The sequence below is a fragment of the Chiroxiphia lanceolata genome, chromosome 1 (genome assembly GCF_009829145.1).
Source record: "Chiroxiphia lanceolata isolate bChiLan1 chromosome 1, bChiLan1.pri, whole genome shotgun sequence".
NCBI classification, from domain to species: domain Eukaryota; kingdom Metazoa; phylum Chordata; class Aves; order Passeriformes; family Pipridae; genus Chiroxiphia; species Chiroxiphia lanceolata.
Genome location: NC_045637.1, coordinates 132,019,239 through 132,038,169, shown reverse-complemented (window position 1 = coordinate 132,038,169; position 18,931 = coordinate 132,019,239). Strand labels below are relative to the sequence as shown.

Here is an 18,931-nt window from a genome sequence, read left to right as displayed (position 1 = left end):
CAATGTCATATTAATTATCCAGCCAGGATTCACTAATGTGATTGCAAAGAATGCTAGAGTTTATACATGTTATAGCAGAAAATTTCACATTCTCCAATTTAAAAAGCAAAACAAACTTACTTTGAAATTAGTGGTCTTTATTTTCAGTTCAGGCACCTGGAGTTTGAGGCCCTCTCTCTGACCATGACTCTTTGATGGCCTAAGTAAAAACCACGTTTACCCTATTTGTACAAAGTGAGCAGGGAGCTGCCTACCTCAGAGGGAAAGTTCATTTAAAAATACTGCAATGACAATCCCAAGTAACCTGTTAAGTGTAGTTGACTGAAAAGGATAAACTTATCTCCTGTTTTTGAAATCTCAGTGTAAACAGTAATAAACCGGCGATGGTAAATAACTGAGGTTGGTTTGCACTTATTGTGAAATCATGTACAACTGGCAGATCTCCTTTATATATTTTACTAATTAATTAAAAAGAAAGTCTATGTGATTAACAAGTCAAATTACATGTACAGTGGGAATGTGCATGTTGTGCCTTCAGGCATCATACAGGCTTATAATGGAGACACGAAAACATTCTTTAACAAAAAACATAAAGAAAATGAGTTTCCATAGTCAAAGTTAACAGCAGTACCCTCTATTGGCACTAGTGCAAAGAGAGTTAATTCCAAAGTCATAAGTGAGGTTGCACCCAAGGCCCACATCATTGCAGCAGCATTGTATAGGCTAAAAACCAAGCCTGAAGTATTTTTAGTGGCATGCAGTTCAGCTGAAACTACTAATTCAAATCCTGTTCAAAGACTTAATATCAAAACTGCTCCAAGTCCTCAAGAACTGTCTCAAATGGAGCAGAAACAGTAACCTGTGAAGATAACCTGCTAAACAGAAAGCTGGTACTATGAGGTCCTCATTTGCAAGGAGATGTAATGGTGACAAATTGCCAGTTGTTACAGGAATAAGTCCTGAGGGCCCAAACCAACAAAACATGACAAGGGCAGAAATACTAACTTTTGTTAAAAGGTGTTATTTTTTGCTGTTCTTGTATCACAGAAGCATTCTAGAGTACAAATAAAGTCACTTTAGAGACAGCTTTGGCATGCTTTAAAAGAACCAAGTACTTGTGGTCATTTTATGTTATCTCTGCCATTGATTTAACTACCCATGTCCCACAGGGCCAAAAACCAAAGACTTCACAAAATCTGAGGTTCTTGGCTCTACCATACACTTGAAGGAGTAATTAAGACCCAGAAGCTGCAAGAAAGGCGCATGCTACCTATGCAGGTAATAATTGTGCAGCGTATCTCAAGAATAGCATCAGTTTTGGCTATGGGAATTAAGAGAATAAAACCTGCTTTTCTCACAAAAGACATAGTAAGTACCATAGTACAGGACCATGCAGAAATGCAGAGTGCACCAGTCCATCAGATTTATACCCAATTTCATGCATTTACAACACAAATATTTCTGGAAAAGCATTCCAGGTGCATCCTCTGCAGCTGACTGTGGAATGGTGACACTCAGAAAATAAGAACAAAGGATTCTTTAGCTGTGTGCCACCAGACTACCAGATAGCAGTAGGAAGCTAAGAGGAAACAATGCAATGAAATCCACTGCACAGCAATTCAAATCCTCAAGCAGGAAATGAACAGAGTGTGTGTGGATGTGCAACATTTCCAATTAAAAACTCTCACTGAGAGCTCCCAGGAAGAAAGGGTTCTGCATTGACAGCCAGTGTGTTTCTAACACAGTCCCCTCCCCAGGTGGAGCCAAGATTTTTTTTCTCCACTTCTTTCTCCTGTCTATTTACATCTGAAGTATCTCAGAGCAGGGATGGGTTCTGATGACTCTAATGGGCAGCCCTTTCTCCTACCGGGGCAAAAATAAAATGAAGTGGAAATTCCCATTAATTGCAAGAAAAGAGTTTTACTCTCCAACTTCATCTGAGCTTACACTGTGTGAAATCCCTCAGCTAAATCAGACGCTTCCAATTCCAATCAGGCCACAGATTAAGAGTTGCCTTTCAACCCACTTCAAAGACAGGCTAGTTCTATTAAGGAGAATCAGAAAACTGAAGAGGATGCTCAAAATTTAGGATCAACATTCTAAAACTTGGGATCCCCCAGAGAGGAACTTAGAGAGGGGTAGTTTTAAGAGGTCCTGAGCCCTCCTTCCCTGCTACCCATAATTGCCAGGTATTCAACAGCTCTTAAATCAAAATATTTCAGCTATTGCCTACACAAAAGTAACCAAAAAAGGTCACCCATGCTAGTTCTCTTGGGCAGAACTAAAATAGAAGACATGCTGGTTTTAATTTTTTGACAAAATATGCTAACCACTGCTCTTTCCATTATCTCTCAGGTGAGGTAAGGAGTGATCAAACAGCACTCACAGCCATCCTTGCCTCTCCCTGGTCTTTCATGAGGCCAACAGAAGTGCACTGTAATCTCAAGGTGTTGTTTGACCTTGAATTACATTGAAATTTGACTTGCCAAGAAATGGTGAAATAAAACCCTTTTTGACAACATAAAATATGGTTGGCTAAACCCCATTGAATTATCACCTCAAATTAGCCTTCTTAAAGCTTGAGCTTTTTTGAGTTTTTTAATTCAAGTTATAATTTAAAAGCAGAAAGAAAAATCATAGCAAATAAGTTATCACAATATACAGTAGCATATTTAATTAAGAATATGTAAAACACACACATTTTACATTTGTGGCAGAAAAGACCCTACAGCATTGTTTTGGAAAGACCAAAGGGTTAGAAGCCCCAGAGTTGGGAAGATGGTAGGAAGGCTACAGCAAAACTGGAGTTGAGAAAACCTATTTCCAATTTTACTTGTTATCCATTAGCAATGTATCTTATAAAAAGTCACAAAATGAAAACTTTCACGAAGTATTAAATACTTATCTGGACAGAAATGGACACTGTCATTCATTTCTAGGCCATTTCTACACAGACTACTGATGCTATGCCAACGTGATGGCACTGAGAGGGGCCCCAGCAGTGGAGAACTGCTGAGGTGGGTGGTTGGGAAGAAAAGCAGGCAGAAGCTGGAAAAAAAGTGATGGTGGAAAGAGTTTAAAGGTCTCTGTGAGATCAGTGATCGGCAAGATAAAACTACAGAGGGATGCATTAAAGAAGCGGGAAACAAAAACAATGCCCAAGAAGTATAAACAGCTTGAAGGTAAATCGGGATTTAAATTAAAATTGAGGAAATCAGTTGGGGACCTGAGACAAGAAAGTCAAAGCTGGTATGAAAGAGAGGAGTGCAAGAGGTTAAGCATAGCTGTCCATGAGCCAGTACTAACCCAGGCAAGGCCTCTAGCCACTGCACACTGCATGAATGGAACATCTGTAAATAGATCCCTGGAAATTATGTCTATTTGTGTCCACTGAGAACAGGACAAAAAGAAATCAATTTAATTTGCACCAAAGAAGGTTTAAATAAAACCTAAAACAAACACCAAGTATGGGAACTAAGAGGCTGCAAATAGTCATGCGTGAATGGGCATTTCTTTCTTAACATCAGACTAGAAAACATTTCCATGGCATGGTCAGAGACCATGTGAGTGGCATCAGGGTGAGGATGTTAGATCCATGGTTCCTCCATGGAGCTCTGAAAGTTTCACAAACACACATTCATTGCCTCAGGTTTTAAACTATTTGATATGTGACAAAGGGTTCATGCAAGAGGGGCGGTTGGCTTAATGAAGACCAAAACTTCATGTATGTTGAGGATACTATTCTCCTGAATCAGGATAACTGCTGGAGTCCATCTCCTGTCCTCTGACTTTGTGTTGAGCAGGAAGGATGACTGCTGTAAATCCTTGGATGACAGTGCCTGGTGTCTGCCTGCAGATGGGAATGGCAAAGGTACTAGAGGCAGCTTCTGTGCTCTGCTTCACAGAATCACAGAATGTTAAGGGAGCTTAAAGATCAGCTAGCCCCAAACGCCCTGCCATGGGCAGGGACATTCCCACTAGACCAGGCTGCTCAAGGCCTTGTCCGACTTGGCTCTGAACACTGCCAGGGTTGCAGCATACACAGTTTTCCTGGGCAACTTCTTCCAGTGTCTCACCACCCTCACAGCAAAAAATTTCTTACTAATATCTAACCTAAATTTCTCCTCTTTCGGTTTGTACGCATTACTCCTTATCCAATCACTACAGTTCCTGACGAAGGGCCCCTCTCTGCCTTCCCTGTAGAGCCCCTTCAGGAGGTTGCTGTAAGGTCTCCGCGCGACCTTCCCTTCCCCAGGCAGAACAGCCCCAGCCGCTCCCATCGGGTCTCCCCCTGCCCGCCTCTGTCCCTGAGAGGCACCGCTCTCTCTGCTGCGGCTTCTGCCGACGCGTGAGATGTTCCCGGCGGGGGCCGGGGCTCCTTTCCCGGCGGGGGCCGGGGCTCCTTTCCCGGCGGGGGCCGGGGCTCCTTTCCCGGCGGGGGCCGGGGCTCCTTTCCCGGCGGGGGCCGGGGCTCCTTTCCCGGCGGGGGCCGGGGCTCCTTTCCCGGCGGGGGCCGGGGCTCCTTTCCCGGCGGGGGCCGGGGCTCCTTTCCCGGCGGGGGCCGAGCGCCGCCGCCGCCAGCAGAGGGCAGGGCCGGCCCCGCCGCTCCGGCCCCGCCGCCGCCACATCCGCCGCCGGCGGGAAGGGGCCGGCGCCGGGGCCCGTGAGGCCGCCGCGCTCCCGCCGCTCGCAGCCGGGCCCGCGGGCCCCGCGCCGGGCGCACGATGCCGCTGGGGCTGAAGCCCACCTGCAGCGTGTGCCGCAGCACGTCCTCCTCCATGTGGAAGAAGGGCGGGCAGGGCGAGATCCTGTGCAACAACTGCACGGCGCGCTCGGCGCCGCCCGCACCCGCCGCCTTCGCCACCACCTCGGCCGCCGCCCAGCACAGCAACGGGGGCGGCGGCGGCGGCGGCGGGAAGCAGGTGGGAAGGGTGACAAGGGTGAGGGTGACGGGGTGAGGGTGAGCAGGGTGAGGGCGATGGAGCTGCCGGGGCTGGGCGGGGCAGGGGTGTTTCGGTGTTCCCCCGCGTGTTCATCCCGCCGTTCCCCTCAGAGCAAGCAGGAGATCCACCGCCGCTCCGCGCGGCTCAGGAACACCAAGTACAAGTCGGCGCCCGCCGCGGAGAAGAAGGTTTCCACCAAGGGAAAGGGCAGGAGGCACATCTTCAAGCTGAAGAACGTAAGTCGGTGTGTGGCGGAGCGGGGCGGGGACGGGAGTGGGTCGGGAGCCTGTGCCGGGCTGGGGCGGACCCGGAGCCCGCAGGAGGGGCTGTAAATATAAACCGGTCACGAGAGTTCTGTGCTCGCTTCTCCACGTAAAGTCCTGGGGATGAAAACTGAAAACGCTGTTGTTTTCAGTTTTAAAGTAAAACTTCTTGTGTTTGTAATTTTTTTAGAGAATAATATATCAGTATTTTGTCTAAAAAGAAAAAAAAATCCTGATATTTTATGGTTGGTTGGTTTTAACGCTCTTGATTTTCTATTTCTATGTTCTTTTCTTAGCCCATCAAGGCTCCTGAGTCCGTATCCACTATAATTACAGCAGAATCAATCTTTTATAAGGTATGGTTAATGCAAATCTGTTTGCAAAAATCATGCTGTCTCTATTTCGAATTTCAAGAATTATCACAGATAGTGAAAGCACTAGGGATATATTCACAGAAACTGTTCTTCCTTGCCTAGCAGTTGTGTAGGATTTTGTTTTGCCTTAGTTATTGCTTTTAAGTCTTGCAAGGTAGTTTACCTAAGTAGTTTACGTAGTTACCATTGTCCCATTTGTTGTTTTTTCTTTCAAGAAAAAGATGCATCTGGTTTCCTTAGTAGTTTTTGCAATCAACATTTTTAAACTTTTTGATTTTCACATTGAAGAGGTCAAGCAAAACTGACTAGAGCTGACTGTGTAGATTTGTGTAATGTTTCCTACCTTAGGCACAGAGGATATTGCCCATAGAGGGGATGAGCTGCAGTGCCCCAACATCTAAACTGGTTCCTGTTTCCAAGCTCATGGAAGCAGTCTCGAACACCCTGGGAACAAGATCTGTGGACTTCTGCAATGAAAGCAGAAGGGGGACGTCTCACATCATTCATGCTTGAGGGCAGCTTCACCAGCATGCCAGGATGTTAGGGGTTTTGAGGTTCTGAAATTTGCTTCTGTTTCCCAGCAGTACAAGCAAACAATTTGAATTGTTTTTCCCCCCAGAGAAAATTTCAAGATAGTCAGTGGAAGACTGCGCAGCCAGTGGTGGACTGAGATTCTGTATACTCTCTAGGGACCTGATGCTTCACGCCTGACATCCCAGATGAATGTTTGTTGTTGACTAGTTCAGAAAAGAATTACTGACTTGTGTGTTTTTAGCAGAAATTCCTAAGAATTATAACAAAACTTCGGCTTAACCTCCATATGCAAAATATTGCTGGTTTGGTACTTTACTGTGTTGTTGTGAAGGGGATTTTTTGGGGGGAGTTGTGTTCTTTTTATCTGTTTTAAAAATAAAAAACAACCCTCCTGGATGATTCTTGAATAATTGATCTTGACAGTGCAGGGGCTGCATTGGGCTCTGCAACATCGCTGCAGCTCGGAGTGAGTCGCCTCTGATGTGCAGCCTCAAATGTTAGAGAGCACCATGGAAAATGGCAGGAGGTGGATCTGTGTTTTGGAACTCTTTTGCACTCAGATGAGTGAACTTCTTCATACACAGAAAGCTGCTTCCCCTGCACACACAAGGAAATCACTGCAGTTGCTTTTCCTAGAAGGTGTTGTTGCACTCTTCTGCTTTTTGACAGAATGAGACCATCTCTGCTCTGCGGTCAGGAGTTGTAGCCTCAAACTCCTGGATACTGGGGGACTGCACAAGCAGTGCTGATGACTGGTTAGGTGAAACAGCTGTCTTTTTTAGGCCATCCTTCTTTTGCATGTGGCTGAATTAAAGCTGCCTTTCAAGACCGGTGTAATTTGAGATGAAATTTTAGGTGTCGATACCTAAAATATGAATCAGAATCACAGAGTGAAGCTGACAAAATCAGGTTGTTTGATTTCAGTGTAATTTGTTTGTCTTCTAGGGTGTATACTATCAAATTGGAGATGTTGTCTCAGTGGTTGATGAGCAGGATGGGAAAACATACTACGCTCAGATCCGTGGGTTTATTCAGGACCAATACTGTGAAAAGAGTGCTGCACTAACCTGGCTCATTCCTACACAAGCCAGCCCCAAAGACTGTTTTGACCCAGCATCCTATATCATAGGTAATTTCTAAGCCTTCGCTTTACACAAGTATTGTATGTGCCTAGACTAATGCAGAATTGTATTCTTTAAATGAACTTTTTAGCTTCTCATTTAATTTGTGCAAGTTCCACATTTAAGACCCTAATCCTGTAAGCATTTACTGTAATAGCATTTATCTTGTGTGAATAATATGATTAGCACTACTGCAGTGAGTGTGATTATCTTGTACTGTGATTATCTGAGTGTGCTCATGGGGGCAGTTACACTTTTGGGACTTTAAAGATCAAATTATTATTCCATAGATAGGTTTATACTGTAGTAACTTTGATTCTGATATACCAGTCCAAGATGTTTCTTTTAAAGTGACCTGAATTACCTGATCTTTATCCTGGGTATTTAAAATACACTGTGTGCAAGCACTGGCATAGAGAGTGTTTTGCTAACAATAAGAAAACTATTAATAATTCAGAAAAATCCTTTTGACAGGCAGGCCACAAAAATAGCATTCAAAATAACATACATTCAAAATAACTACAGTACTTCACATAAATAACTGAATGCTTCAGATGAAGGGCAAAAAAAAAGACTAGCAGAGCAAAAATAAAGGTAGATGTTTCTTGCCTAGTATTTTAGGCCCCTTGGCCAGGAAAGTCATTGATTGCAAAGGCAAATTCTCTAAATGTTGTTGCATATTTTTGAGTCCTGCATACTCCAACTTTATACCTTTAAATTTTGTCTTTGATGATTTATTTTTTTTCCTAGGACCAGAAGAAGATCTCCCAAGGAAAATGGAATATTTAGAATTTGTTTGTCACGCGCCTTCGGAATATTTCAAATCTCGATCATCTCCCTTCCCCACTGTTCCTACAAGGCCAGAGAAGGGCTATATATGGACTCATGTGGGACCTACTCCTGCAATCTCCATTAAAGAAACTGTTACTAATAATTTATAATTTTTTTTAAGGAGTACTTCGGACAGGTTATTTTGCGTGTATTGTCAGGCCTGTGAGCCTCATACAAGAATTTTTAAAAAACTATAAAATATGCCATTTTACTTTATGGATTAGAGGATTTATTTATTTTAAATATATCATATCTTTAAAGAGGAAGTTTCCATTCCAGTTTATGCATCATTTCAGTGCTCTGCTCTTCAGACATTATTGCTCATTTTGGGACAAACCCACAAGTTTCATGTCATCTTTTGACTTCTGAAAGTTGCCTTCAGTTTTCTTACTTTCTAAATTATTTTCCAGAAGAGGAGTTAAAAGACATAATCATCCAGCACTTTATATACTTGTTTAATTTAGTTAACTGTGACTGCAGTTATTTACTTGGTAAATAATTTAAGACTAGCTTCAGATAAACACTAAACATGGTCAGTGATGCAGTTAATGATTTTCTTTTACATGGAAAGGAGCGATCTACCTGGATTTCTCCAGACTGAAAACTCTCATCCGCAAGGAGGGACTTGTATTTAACAGTCATCTTTTAAGGTGAATCTGAAACTTAATGTATGTAGCTTTCTGCTGAACTTTACATAAATTTCTTGGAAAGTTGGATGCAAATTTAAAAATTAATGTTATTTGGCTTTGCCATCCTGGCATCCTCATGGCAGGAATGTATCTGCATTGGAGCAAGCCAACACTGAGGTATGATTTGAGTTTCAGATGGTTAATATTTGTATGCACGTTAGCTTGGTCTCTTAAAATTGATTTTAAAATGTTTTTTCAGTCTTTCCAATTAATGATGACTAAAAAAATCCTCAAGCAATTAAAATGAAAAAAAAAACATTTGCTAAGGGAAATAAAAACTAATTTTATGTATTGACAGTCTCAGTATACCAATGAAAATATGTAAATAGCAGAACAGGAGAAACGACACATACTAATGCCCAAGTTTTCTGCCCTAAACTTTTTACAAGCCAGTCAGCTCCAAACACTATGAGATGTGCTTGTGTGGCCTAAATTCCCAGGGCTTACTGGTTCCTGCTGCCTGTGAAGGACAATAGGTGTAAGTGGCCTTAAATTTAAATGTACAGATCTCTTCAGCTTTTTGTTTTCTTTTTATGAACATATGTGACCATAGCACCCAGGAGCCCCGAACAATTTCAGTATATTGTATGAAAGCCTGTAAAAGTTGCACTGGGCTTATGTTTTAACTTTTAGTACAGTGGGACTTATGAGAACAGAGAGCAGATATTGTTTCAGCCTGCAGCCTCTGTTATGCCCTCTTCAAATACCAGGAAGAACAGTCAACCTTAAGGGAGTAGGTGCTAGTTTACTGTCAATAGTTCAAAATGTTCCAAATTTAGCAGTATATTGCTAATAGAGAGTTAAATATTAATCTTCAGTTTCTTACAAAGATGAGATGTGCACCTGTGTTCAGTGTGTTGCAGAAATTAATCCCAAGGTGACCTTGCTCCTGACCTTCCTCTCCTTTCTCTCCTTTCACTTCCTCTAGATTTTTTTCTGATTTATCTTTATTAAATTAACAACTATAAGAAGATAAAAATAACAACTCTTAAAAGATATGTATAGTAACCAGAATGATTTCCTCCACTCAAGCGTTTTCTTTCCTTTCTCTGCAGTCCACAGGGTTTTCACTTGGGATCAGTGTAAAGTCGCTGTGCTGCTCGACATAATCCATGGACCTTTGCTTCTCTGTGGGCTGTCTTAGCTAGACTGGAATCATATCTTACCTGATTTATTTAGGTTGAAAAAACCTTTAAGATCATTGAGTCCAGTGAAGCTCAGGTGCTTTCCTTGTCAAATCCTCATAGGGAAAGGGAAGAAAATGCTTTCATTCACAGAATCGACTAGGTTGGAAAAGACCTCTGAGATCATCGAGTCCAACATCTGACCTAACACCACCTGGAAGTTTTGCTTTTTCGAGCTACACCACATGAAAATTACTTGCTTACCCTTAGCCTTATTTATCAATAAATTGTAATGTAAAAGGAACAATTAATTTTTAATTTTTTAATTTTTACACCTTTCTTAAATTTAGTGCTGCTGCTGATTCCAAGTATTATACTTCCAACTATAGTCCAAAAAGACAAAATTTTTTTTTTTTTTTTTGGAGAACTGTGGAACAACTTCTCTTAGTAAACACAGAGCATTTTTATTTTAGTTTTTTATTATACAGGGAAATGTAAAAAAATAATACAAATAGGCAAAAATTATGGTGATCTCTAAAGAGAGTGGATCCGCAAGCAGTGACTGTTATTAAAGCATTATAACTTTATTTATAGGTATTTGAATGGTTGCATTGTCCTGTTTTTCTTGTGTTCAGAACATCACCCAGTTACATGGGGAAATGACTGACTCTCCAGACAGCATCTTAGGGATGGACATAGCTGAAGAATGAGACCTCTGAGAGCAGTATCTCTCTCTGAAAATTTCCTATGTTAAAAAAATGAAGAACAAAAGGAAGACTTGCAAAATGGACTCAACAGCAGAAGGGATATCAAGATCCCATGGGATTGTGCTTCGATGCCCTGCAACTGAAGAAGCTGAGCAGGTCAACCATTTCTCTCCCTTTCCTCATTTGGCATCCCCTGTGCCAAAATGTAGGTAGGTTTCAAACTCGCATCACTGGACTGTAAGTGGATACACTACTGCTGAATTTATGGCCTTGTGTTAAGCTTCAGAGCTTTGTGACCAGCCAGCAGTTGTTTTCATTAAGGCATTTTAGTTCTAAAGATGGAACATGTTGCTAAGAGCTGAAATCCATGGAGCTTGTATAATATACTGAGTAATGCATAGTACATGTGGCCTGTGCCCTGAGGCATAACACTGCAGCTCCTCCTGCCTGCAGGAAACTTGTGGGAGGAGTGACCCACCCTTTCACCTGAACTTTACCAAAACAGTACATAGTGGAGAGCAGTTTGCATTTGGGCAATGGCTTTGTTGGGAGCACAATGCTACTCTCTTCTAGGAAAAAGTGATGCAATCACAATGGATAAATAAGCATGTGGCTCCTTGGGCTCCTTTTGAAATGAGGCAAGGGTTCCCCTCTTGCTGCCCTACTGTCCCACACAACAATCTCGGTCACCCTGGCAAAGTTTGGATACACACAAAACCCAGGAACTGACCCCCATGGTTTGGACTTAGCCATAGGTATCCAGTCCAATCCGATAGCCTTGCTTTGAGGTAATGCAGCCTTATGAATATTATACAAGAAGCAAAGAGCACAATTTATTGTGATTGGCAATATATTGTATATTATGATAAATAAACACCTTAAATGGTCTTACAGAACTGAGAACAAAAATATTAATATAGTATTGTAGTTTCAACTGCTCTTTACACTTACTGAATTACAAAGATCAGAAAAATCATAATTTTATTCTATTTTCACACAGATAAAATTGGTACATTTCTTAGCTAACAGAGTACATCTCTCCAAAATTATAAATGAGCATTATGTTCAAGCAGAAATACTTTTACAGTAGTTAATAGTTGTTAATAGTTATTTTTATGTGCCCCCCACCACAGAGTCTTGTGATCATTGACAACAGAATTTTGCATTTGGCAACTGTCTCACCCACACAGTCACACTCATCTTTTGGAAAATTGCTTTCTTTTTTTTTTTTCAGCCCTTCTAGCTGGTGATTTGTTATTCTTGCATTTGGTTTACAGCTTCAGTGAGATTATTTTTCTTCTCTATTTCAGTAACTTCAGTCTCAATAACAACTTCTTCATGGATGACATCTCCAGGTGGTTCATGCATCTTTATGAAACACTGAAGTACTTTGATGTCTGTTTAACAAAACAGAAGTAGAACTGGAATCTAGTTGTGGACAGATAGGTTGGTTTTACCTGAAAATACCAAGATTATCCTGTGCCGGGCGTTGCCCCTGTAGCTGACCCAGAACAGTAAACTCAGGCATCTGTTTGCTTACATATGACAATTTGGCCTCCTGCAAAATCTTCTGAACTCCTTCATTTAGGGAGAACAGAGCAGGAGTGTTCCTCTTTTTTCATGAAGCAGTTTAGGTTTTCTTTAGGGGCAAAGTTGCATTCTTTGGAGGACAGCAGGAACTGTGTTCATGGTCCTTGTGTCCACTTCCTTCCTGAAGACCATCCCCTCTGCCTTTTTTGGTGTAATGTACCTTGCTGTAAACCAGCCCTGTCAGCTGATCCAGGTTCAAAACACACACAAGCTATTTTTTTTTGATTAACATAAATCTTTCTCTAGGGAATTTCAGTAGGAATGTTTATTTTTGTCTTCAGAAGGTCAAACTCTGATAATCCTTTTCAATGTTTGTAGTATCCTACACAATTGATGTTCCCTTTCATTCTGATTATGTCACATTTAGATAAAATCACATGGTAAGGCTGCTTGTGGCAGTGAATCTGAATTATGTAAGCAGAATTTGGGAACCCCTTCTCTCCCAAGCCTAGATTTCAGTAGGCCATTAAGAATCAAAGCAAAGATAACCTGTCCTTTTAATCAGTGTGCCCTTCTCAGGAGTATCTATTTCCCAAATTGTGGGAATCTAGGTAGGGAATTTTCTAGTTACCTCTCCTCAGGGAGTTAGGACATGGCAGAGTAAAGATGTCATCTTGCTCATCCTGCATACGGAGGTAGAATTCCAGGAGATCTTCCCTGTTCGGTTTCCTGGTGGGATGCCTGTTTCCCCGGGATCTTGCTAGCCCATCTTCTATTTCACTGATGGTTGTTTTGGACCGGGTTGTTTTTATCACGTGTTTCTCACCTTCCAAAATGTCACAAAAGAGCTACTTACCATGAACTGCAAGGTGAGAATCAACTGTAGCAGCATAATGAATGACCAAGGGAAAGCTTCATCAATGCTGCTCAAAAAACAAAGCCTGTGAGATCTCCATGAGATCTCCATGATCTCTGTGCACCTGTCGGTTCAGGGCTGGGTGCATAAGCCAGCTATAAAGTCTGGCTGCACAAAGTAGTCATGGCATAAGTGTTTAAAAATTAAATACACATTCAACAGAACATCATCAAAGGTTATAAGCAAATAAAAGGTAGTAAATCTTATTGAAAATCTTACCTGTGTTCATCTTCTCATACAACCAAGAGTGGGATGGTCATACAGAGTGTGAGAAAGCAAAGCCTTTTGTGTCAGGAGAATCAATAGTTCTCCATGGTGCTGATCCTGATAACTTCTGTTTTGCTCTTCCTGCTTCTTTAGAGCTCTGTTTCTAAAGTGCTTTGTAACAGACTGCTGCTAGGCAAGATAACAGATTTGTCCCTTCTCATGAGAAGCTGACTGCAAACTGTGGAGGAAATGGAAGTAGATTTGGCATTTTATTGTTGGCCAAAATGAAACCAAAAGCAACCACTTCATGCCTGATAAGTTTGCAGAGCCTGACTAGGGCTTAATTGCTCTTTTGGTAAGTGGAAATGGTATGTTGAAACTTAACATATCCATATAAGGCTATACCTAGAAACAAATAGTGTGGGACAATGACAGGAAGGCATTGCAATATGCAGCTTCAGTAGGCTTTCTAATCAAGCTTAACCTGTTCGGCAGGACTAACAGCTCACCTTGAATAAGTTGAGACCATCAGAAAAGAAACTAAAACATTCACCTCAGCTTTCAGTTACCAACAATATTTTTGACCAACTTACTGCAGTACTTCAAGGCAGAAGAAAGTCTTATATGTCTCTTGTGGAAAATTAGTGTAAAACTCAGTGCAAGATCTGAGGGAACTCTATTTCACAGATCTTTTAACAAGACAAAAGAAAAAAAAAAATCACATTACCGCCATAAAGGAGTGGCATGTGTGATACACCGTTGCCAATTCTCATGTAGAGCAAAGATCCCTCTGTTGATCTGTCTGCATCAACTGTCTGCTCCTTGGTCAGACCGACTGGGAACCGAGGCAGAAGTTTCAAGTTAACGTAAGAACAGATATTTTGGGGCAAACCTAAATTCTGTGTAGAAGTCCACCTCCAGCAATGGCCAAATCCCAGCTTCTGATGCCTCAGGAAGGGTATTAAGACTATGGGAATCACCATATTACTGCCTGAAACACATTTCAGAGGTGCATGTTTAGGGCTCCTCGGCAGACTGAAGCACTTTTTCCAGTTCTGCTGTATTCTTTTTGATGCAATGGGACATGAACAGTACATAACCTTCAACAGCACACATGCAGGAACAGCAAGGGTTTTTTTTGAAAAAACAGAATACTTCCTGAAGTATTTTCTATTTCTTTTCTTATAATTTCTAACATGCACATTCTTTTTAACAACAGGCTCATATTTCATGGGGGATTATCACTGAAGAGGAATGAGCATTAGACCCTATAATATTTTTTCTTTGCTTTTATCTAATAGGAAATTTCATCTGCCAAGTGCAGTCGGCAAGTTTTGTGAAGGTCTTCTGTAGTATTTTATTACCAACCCTTGTTTTTACAGGCCCGAAAAGCTTACTCATTAGGGGTTTTTGCTGTTTCACTGTTCACTCCCTATCAAGATCAGGTGAGGATTTTAAACACCACTGATCTCTCTACACAGCACTAGTGTGACACATCCACAGTGCTGGGACACAGGTTCTGTGCTCTGCAGAACAAGAAAGACATGGACATACTGGAACAAGTCCAGTGAAGGGTCTCAACAATGATTAAGGGACCAGAATATCTGAAATACAAGGAGAGGGTGAGAGCTGGGACTGTTCAGCATGGAACAGAAATGACTCAGGGGGGGATCTTATTGGAGTATATAAATACTGGACAAAAGCATTTACCAAAAGTATAGGGATCCATAGCGAGACAATCCTACTGTGCCTCTATAGCAGTAGTCTGTTAATTTTGCAGTTCTAGTTTTCTCTCAACAAACCTAAATAATTGAGCAAACAGGGAATTAATTCTGCAAATATTTAAAAAATCACTCCAACAAATATCAAAAACAAAGCAAAAAAGTCCCCATACAATGCTGTCAATTGAGCATACATTACAGATCTCCAAGGGGTTTTTATAGTTAATGTATGAAAACGCTATCCAGTCAATACAGGCACACAGAAATAATCTGAAAGAGAGCTGAGGGCGAAAATCTAAATGCTTCCTCAGAAAGTACTCGCTTAGCATGATATACAAAAAAATGCATACAATGCTTGAGAGTTGTGTATGTTTAGAGAGAGCTCATGAATATAAAAAACATTTTGCCAGACACAGAAATGTAGCAAAATTTGAGTATTCCCTGGTTCAGTACTCTCAGTATTCTGATTAAAATATACAGTCCATAATCCATATAGTAATATGCATAGCAATTGCACAAGCTTTCAAGACTAAATGTTTCAACATGGGGCGTTGCATTATTACTTCATGCTTGGGATAAACTTGAAATTAAATAATTATAGTTTGTTTCTGTATTTTTAATGTTTAGAAAACCACCCACTGCAAATTCTCACTCCACCCAAGACTTCTCCAAATCAGATTATTTGCAAAGACCAACTCCCAAAGAACTCTAGAAAATAAAGTTCAGTGATGAGGAAGCCCTAATACTTAACTTTCCCTTCCACGAGGGAAGTGCAATGTCTCTGAAAGTCAGTGGGTACTGTGAACAAGACCTTCACAAGCAGTGAACTTTCAGTGTATTGCCTTTGATTCCAGCTACAAGAAGAAATTACCTGAGAGCATATTTAGTGTATGTGACCTCTGATGTGTCATAAGCAGAAGATGCTGACTGAGGCTTTTATTGATTGTTTATAGGTTCGACTGCTCTGGGATGGCAGTTTCACAATTGCTTTTCTAGCCTAGTTCCTCCAGCTATTTATGATATTACACGTACCCAAAGAAGCTGTCTATAATATGATTCATGAGAACATTTTCAGCTCCAGAAGGCTGACGAACACATGCAGAGCTCTGAAGAGTTAATCTGGTCTGTGATCCATCCTGACAGCCACAGTGACACAGCAGGGATGTGGGCTGCCTCCCTCTGCTAGGATAAAGTGGGAGGGTCTGAATGCTCAGGCTCCCATGGGCTGGCAAAGACACAGACAGATGGTGTCTAAACATAGCACCATGCTGATCAAGCAATTAGATAACTAGGACAGCTTCAATATATCTAAAAAAAAAATGTTAGGCACACATTTGTGTGTATCCAAACACACGCTTTTTTATATGTCACCTTCCTTGAAACTGAGCTTTCTAAGCGACCTGCCTTGTAACAATATGCTTTGTCTACTGTTAAACCTCGTTGTCTGTCCTGGAACAGGACACAAGAAGTCCCTCTCGCTTCATGTTTTGAAACATCATTACCATCATCACCACATCTTTGGTAAAACGTTTTACTGTGCTGTCGTATTGTTTTGCCTGTCTTGCCACTGTTGGATCTTTTCAAGAAAGAGCACAAACACTTCAGTGTGTGTGCATTTATAATTTTCCATCAAGTGAGTGAATTATGAGTATCAAGACAAAAAAATCAGGAAACAATTTAGCCTGGTGAGCAATATTTTGTGGACATTTACAAAACCAAGCATTTCCACAGGGAAGAAAAGTAGTCTAAAATACAGAAAGGAATGCTAGAAAAAAAAAATTATATGTGACAAGCAACACTGTCCTCATTTATGCAGTCCCAGTCAGAATAGAATCACTAATCATGCTAAGTATTTTGAACTAATTAGGTTTACTAAACTCTGGAAAAGTTACATTTGTAATTTTTTGTTTGTTGGTAATTTCTTATTAGCTAGAACTAGGAAAAACCCTCTTCAAAATCACATTGGGCATATTTCTTTAATTATCTGAGTAGGTTGTAACAGTAGCATTGTTTCTCTTCTGATGGTCAGAACAATATCTTTTTACACTTTGAATTCCATTACAAACTACAGAGAAAGAAACTCGATCTCAAAAAAAAATTTAAGATCTGTTCTTCATAAAATACAGTCAGGGAGTTTCTCTGCATTTTGTTACAGTGCCCAGATTATAAAATCAGGTCTTGTTGCCAGAGTTGGACCCACTTGAGTCACAAGACTGAAAATCTGCAGAGATGAAACCATACATGTGCTTCAATGCTGAGAACATACGCTGCTTACAAAACAACGAGGAAAGCGTGAAAATCTGAGATCAGTGTTATTGATACCTGCTTTTTAGCTCTCTGTAATGCAGCTTCTAATTTTTCAACTGTTAACTGAAAAGGGTGACTTTCTTCACCAGTCACCTACAGAAGAAAAAAAATCAGCAAGATAAAAAGACTGAGCTTTCCAAGGGAAAACCAATGTTATATAACTTATGTGACAGAAACACCTTGCAATGCTTAAGGGAAAACATTTGCAAACCACATTTACTCATAGTAGGAGTGACAGAGCTGACAAATTATACTCCGGCCTGTCAGTGTGCACAGAATGGACGCAATCCTGCACATCTGATGGCAGCAGCCTACTGCCATGCTGCAGTCTCAGAAAGAGATGGGCTGTCTCAAAAAGCTCTTCACAGGTCCCATCTCTTCATTTGGCCTCAGTATGAGTTACCATGGAGCATCTGACTTGCTCCTTTGCATCAAACTTTGTTCAACCCCTCTTCACGTTCACCTCTGCAGCCGCTTAAAACATGGCGAACCAAGAAAGAAATGAAAGGTGAATGTAAGGTTAGAGGTAATCTAGGGCATGGCTCTAATGCTAAACAAACACGTATCCACTTCTAAAAAATAAGCATGATGCAAATGGCACAGTTGTATTGACAGCAGTGAAGCTTTGTAGAAATACAATAAGGATTTTTAGTTTCAAAACCTACTGAAGCAAGAGTTGAGCAAGAATAAATAGCACAGCTTAGTAAACATGAGGAAATCAGGGGGATTAACTGCTTCAAGCCAAGGCTTGTAGCATATCCATACAGGCTACACCTGTACCAGGCTGCAAGAATAAACAGACAGACTATACATTCTTTGGCCCAGGGAATAGAAACTACAAATAGACAGCATGAACAATATAATCACATGGTGAATATGATGTGTTCTAATTACTGACACAGCATAGTACATTTCAATGAATTGAATAAGAAGTTGGAACATGAAGTAGCACCATACAACTAAACATTCAGGAGCAGTTTAAGGAAGGCTGCTACTACCAATGTACCTGAAGAAGTGATCAGAGGAAGCCGAGAACTTTATCTCAGCACAGAAAGGGTAATAATGCCCAATAGCCCAAAGAAGTACTGGTGTGAAAAGACACATAACAGCTATGAAAAACCATCAAAAACCTGCTTTCTAATTAAAAAATTACCTACCTCAGGCATGCAGATAGTAGGGGAGGAGGACTAAGTGAAAAACCAACCAAGCTAAACCCTCCAGTATTGGCAAAATGCTGTAGACTAATGGGAAACATCTCTAGTTTTCTTTCCTGTCCCCCTCTTCTTTTCCCCTCCTCTGTTAAGACCTGTTTATCGATGTATCAGCTTCTCCATGCAATAGTGAATAATTTCAGGATGTAACATCAGAAAGCTTTCAAGCATCAGAAATGCTTTTTATGGTCTCCAAGAAGAAAAGGTAGGGATAAGAAGGTACTACTTCTGAAATGTAACTTGATATTCTTCTGATTAATAAACAGTGGCATAAAACAAGATACAATTATCTTGGGTTTTTTTTTTTTGCTATAGTTATTCTGAAAGTATTAGTCTAGCTGCATACCAAAAACCACATAAAGGACCACCCTCCTCTAAGCCCTCCAAAGGCCATTAGAGAATGGCTTTATAGTTTTTTTAAAAAAAAAACATTTCCACCATTAGATATTACAG

General features: G+C 40.9%; 1 protein-coding gene and 1 long non-coding RNA gene across 6 annotated transcripts; one reads left to right on the top strand and one right to left on the bottom strand.

Annotated features, from left to right (window-relative positions):
* The first annotated feature begins 4,645 nt into the window (after positions 1-4,645).
* Positions 4,646-8,309, top strand: GATAD1 (GATA zinc finger domain containing 1). Its single transcript, XM_032683882.1, has 5 exons — positions 4,646-4,922; positions 5,054-5,179; positions 5,503-5,562; positions 7,060-7,243; positions 7,986-8,309. Exons 1-5 carry the CDS (start codon positions 4,725-4,727, stop codon positions 8,174-8,176), a joined length of 759 nt encoding a protein of 252 aa, XP_032539773.1. The 5' UTR covers positions 4,646-4,724; the 3' UTR covers positions 8,177-8,309.
* A 3,241-nt stretch (positions 8,310-11,550) lies between these two features.
* LOC116784876 lies at positions 11,551-17,640 on the bottom strand. 5 transcript variants are annotated; one of them, XR_004356285.1, is made up of 3 exons: positions 13,252-17,640; positions 12,748-12,942; positions 11,551-11,983 (listed from the first exon to the last, which is right to left on the bottom strand). It is a non-coding gene; the product is annotated as an uncharacterized LOC116784876 (long non-coding RNA). The 5 variants fall into 5 exon arrangements; XR_004356286.1 differs by having other exon boundaries at positions 11,551-12,942; positions 13,252-13,477; positions 13,967-17,640; XR_004356284.1 differs by having other exon boundaries at positions 11,551-12,942; positions 13,252-14,074; positions 14,950-17,640.
* Positions 17,641-18,931: the final 1,291 nt, after the last annotated feature.

Coding starts and splice junctions, on each gene's coding strand:
- GATAD1 (XM_032683882.1), top strand. CDS start 4,725: ATGCCGCTGGGGCTGAAGCCCACCTGCAGCGTGTGCCGCAGCACGTCC. Junction 5,180..5,502: donor ACATCTTCAAGCTGAAGAAC/GTAAGTCGGTGT, acceptor TTCTTTTCTTAG/CCCATCAAGGCTCCTGAGTC. Junction 7,244..7,985: donor CCCAGCATCCTATATCATAG/GTAATTTCTAAG, acceptor TTTTTTTCCTAG/GACCAGAAGAAGATCTCCCA.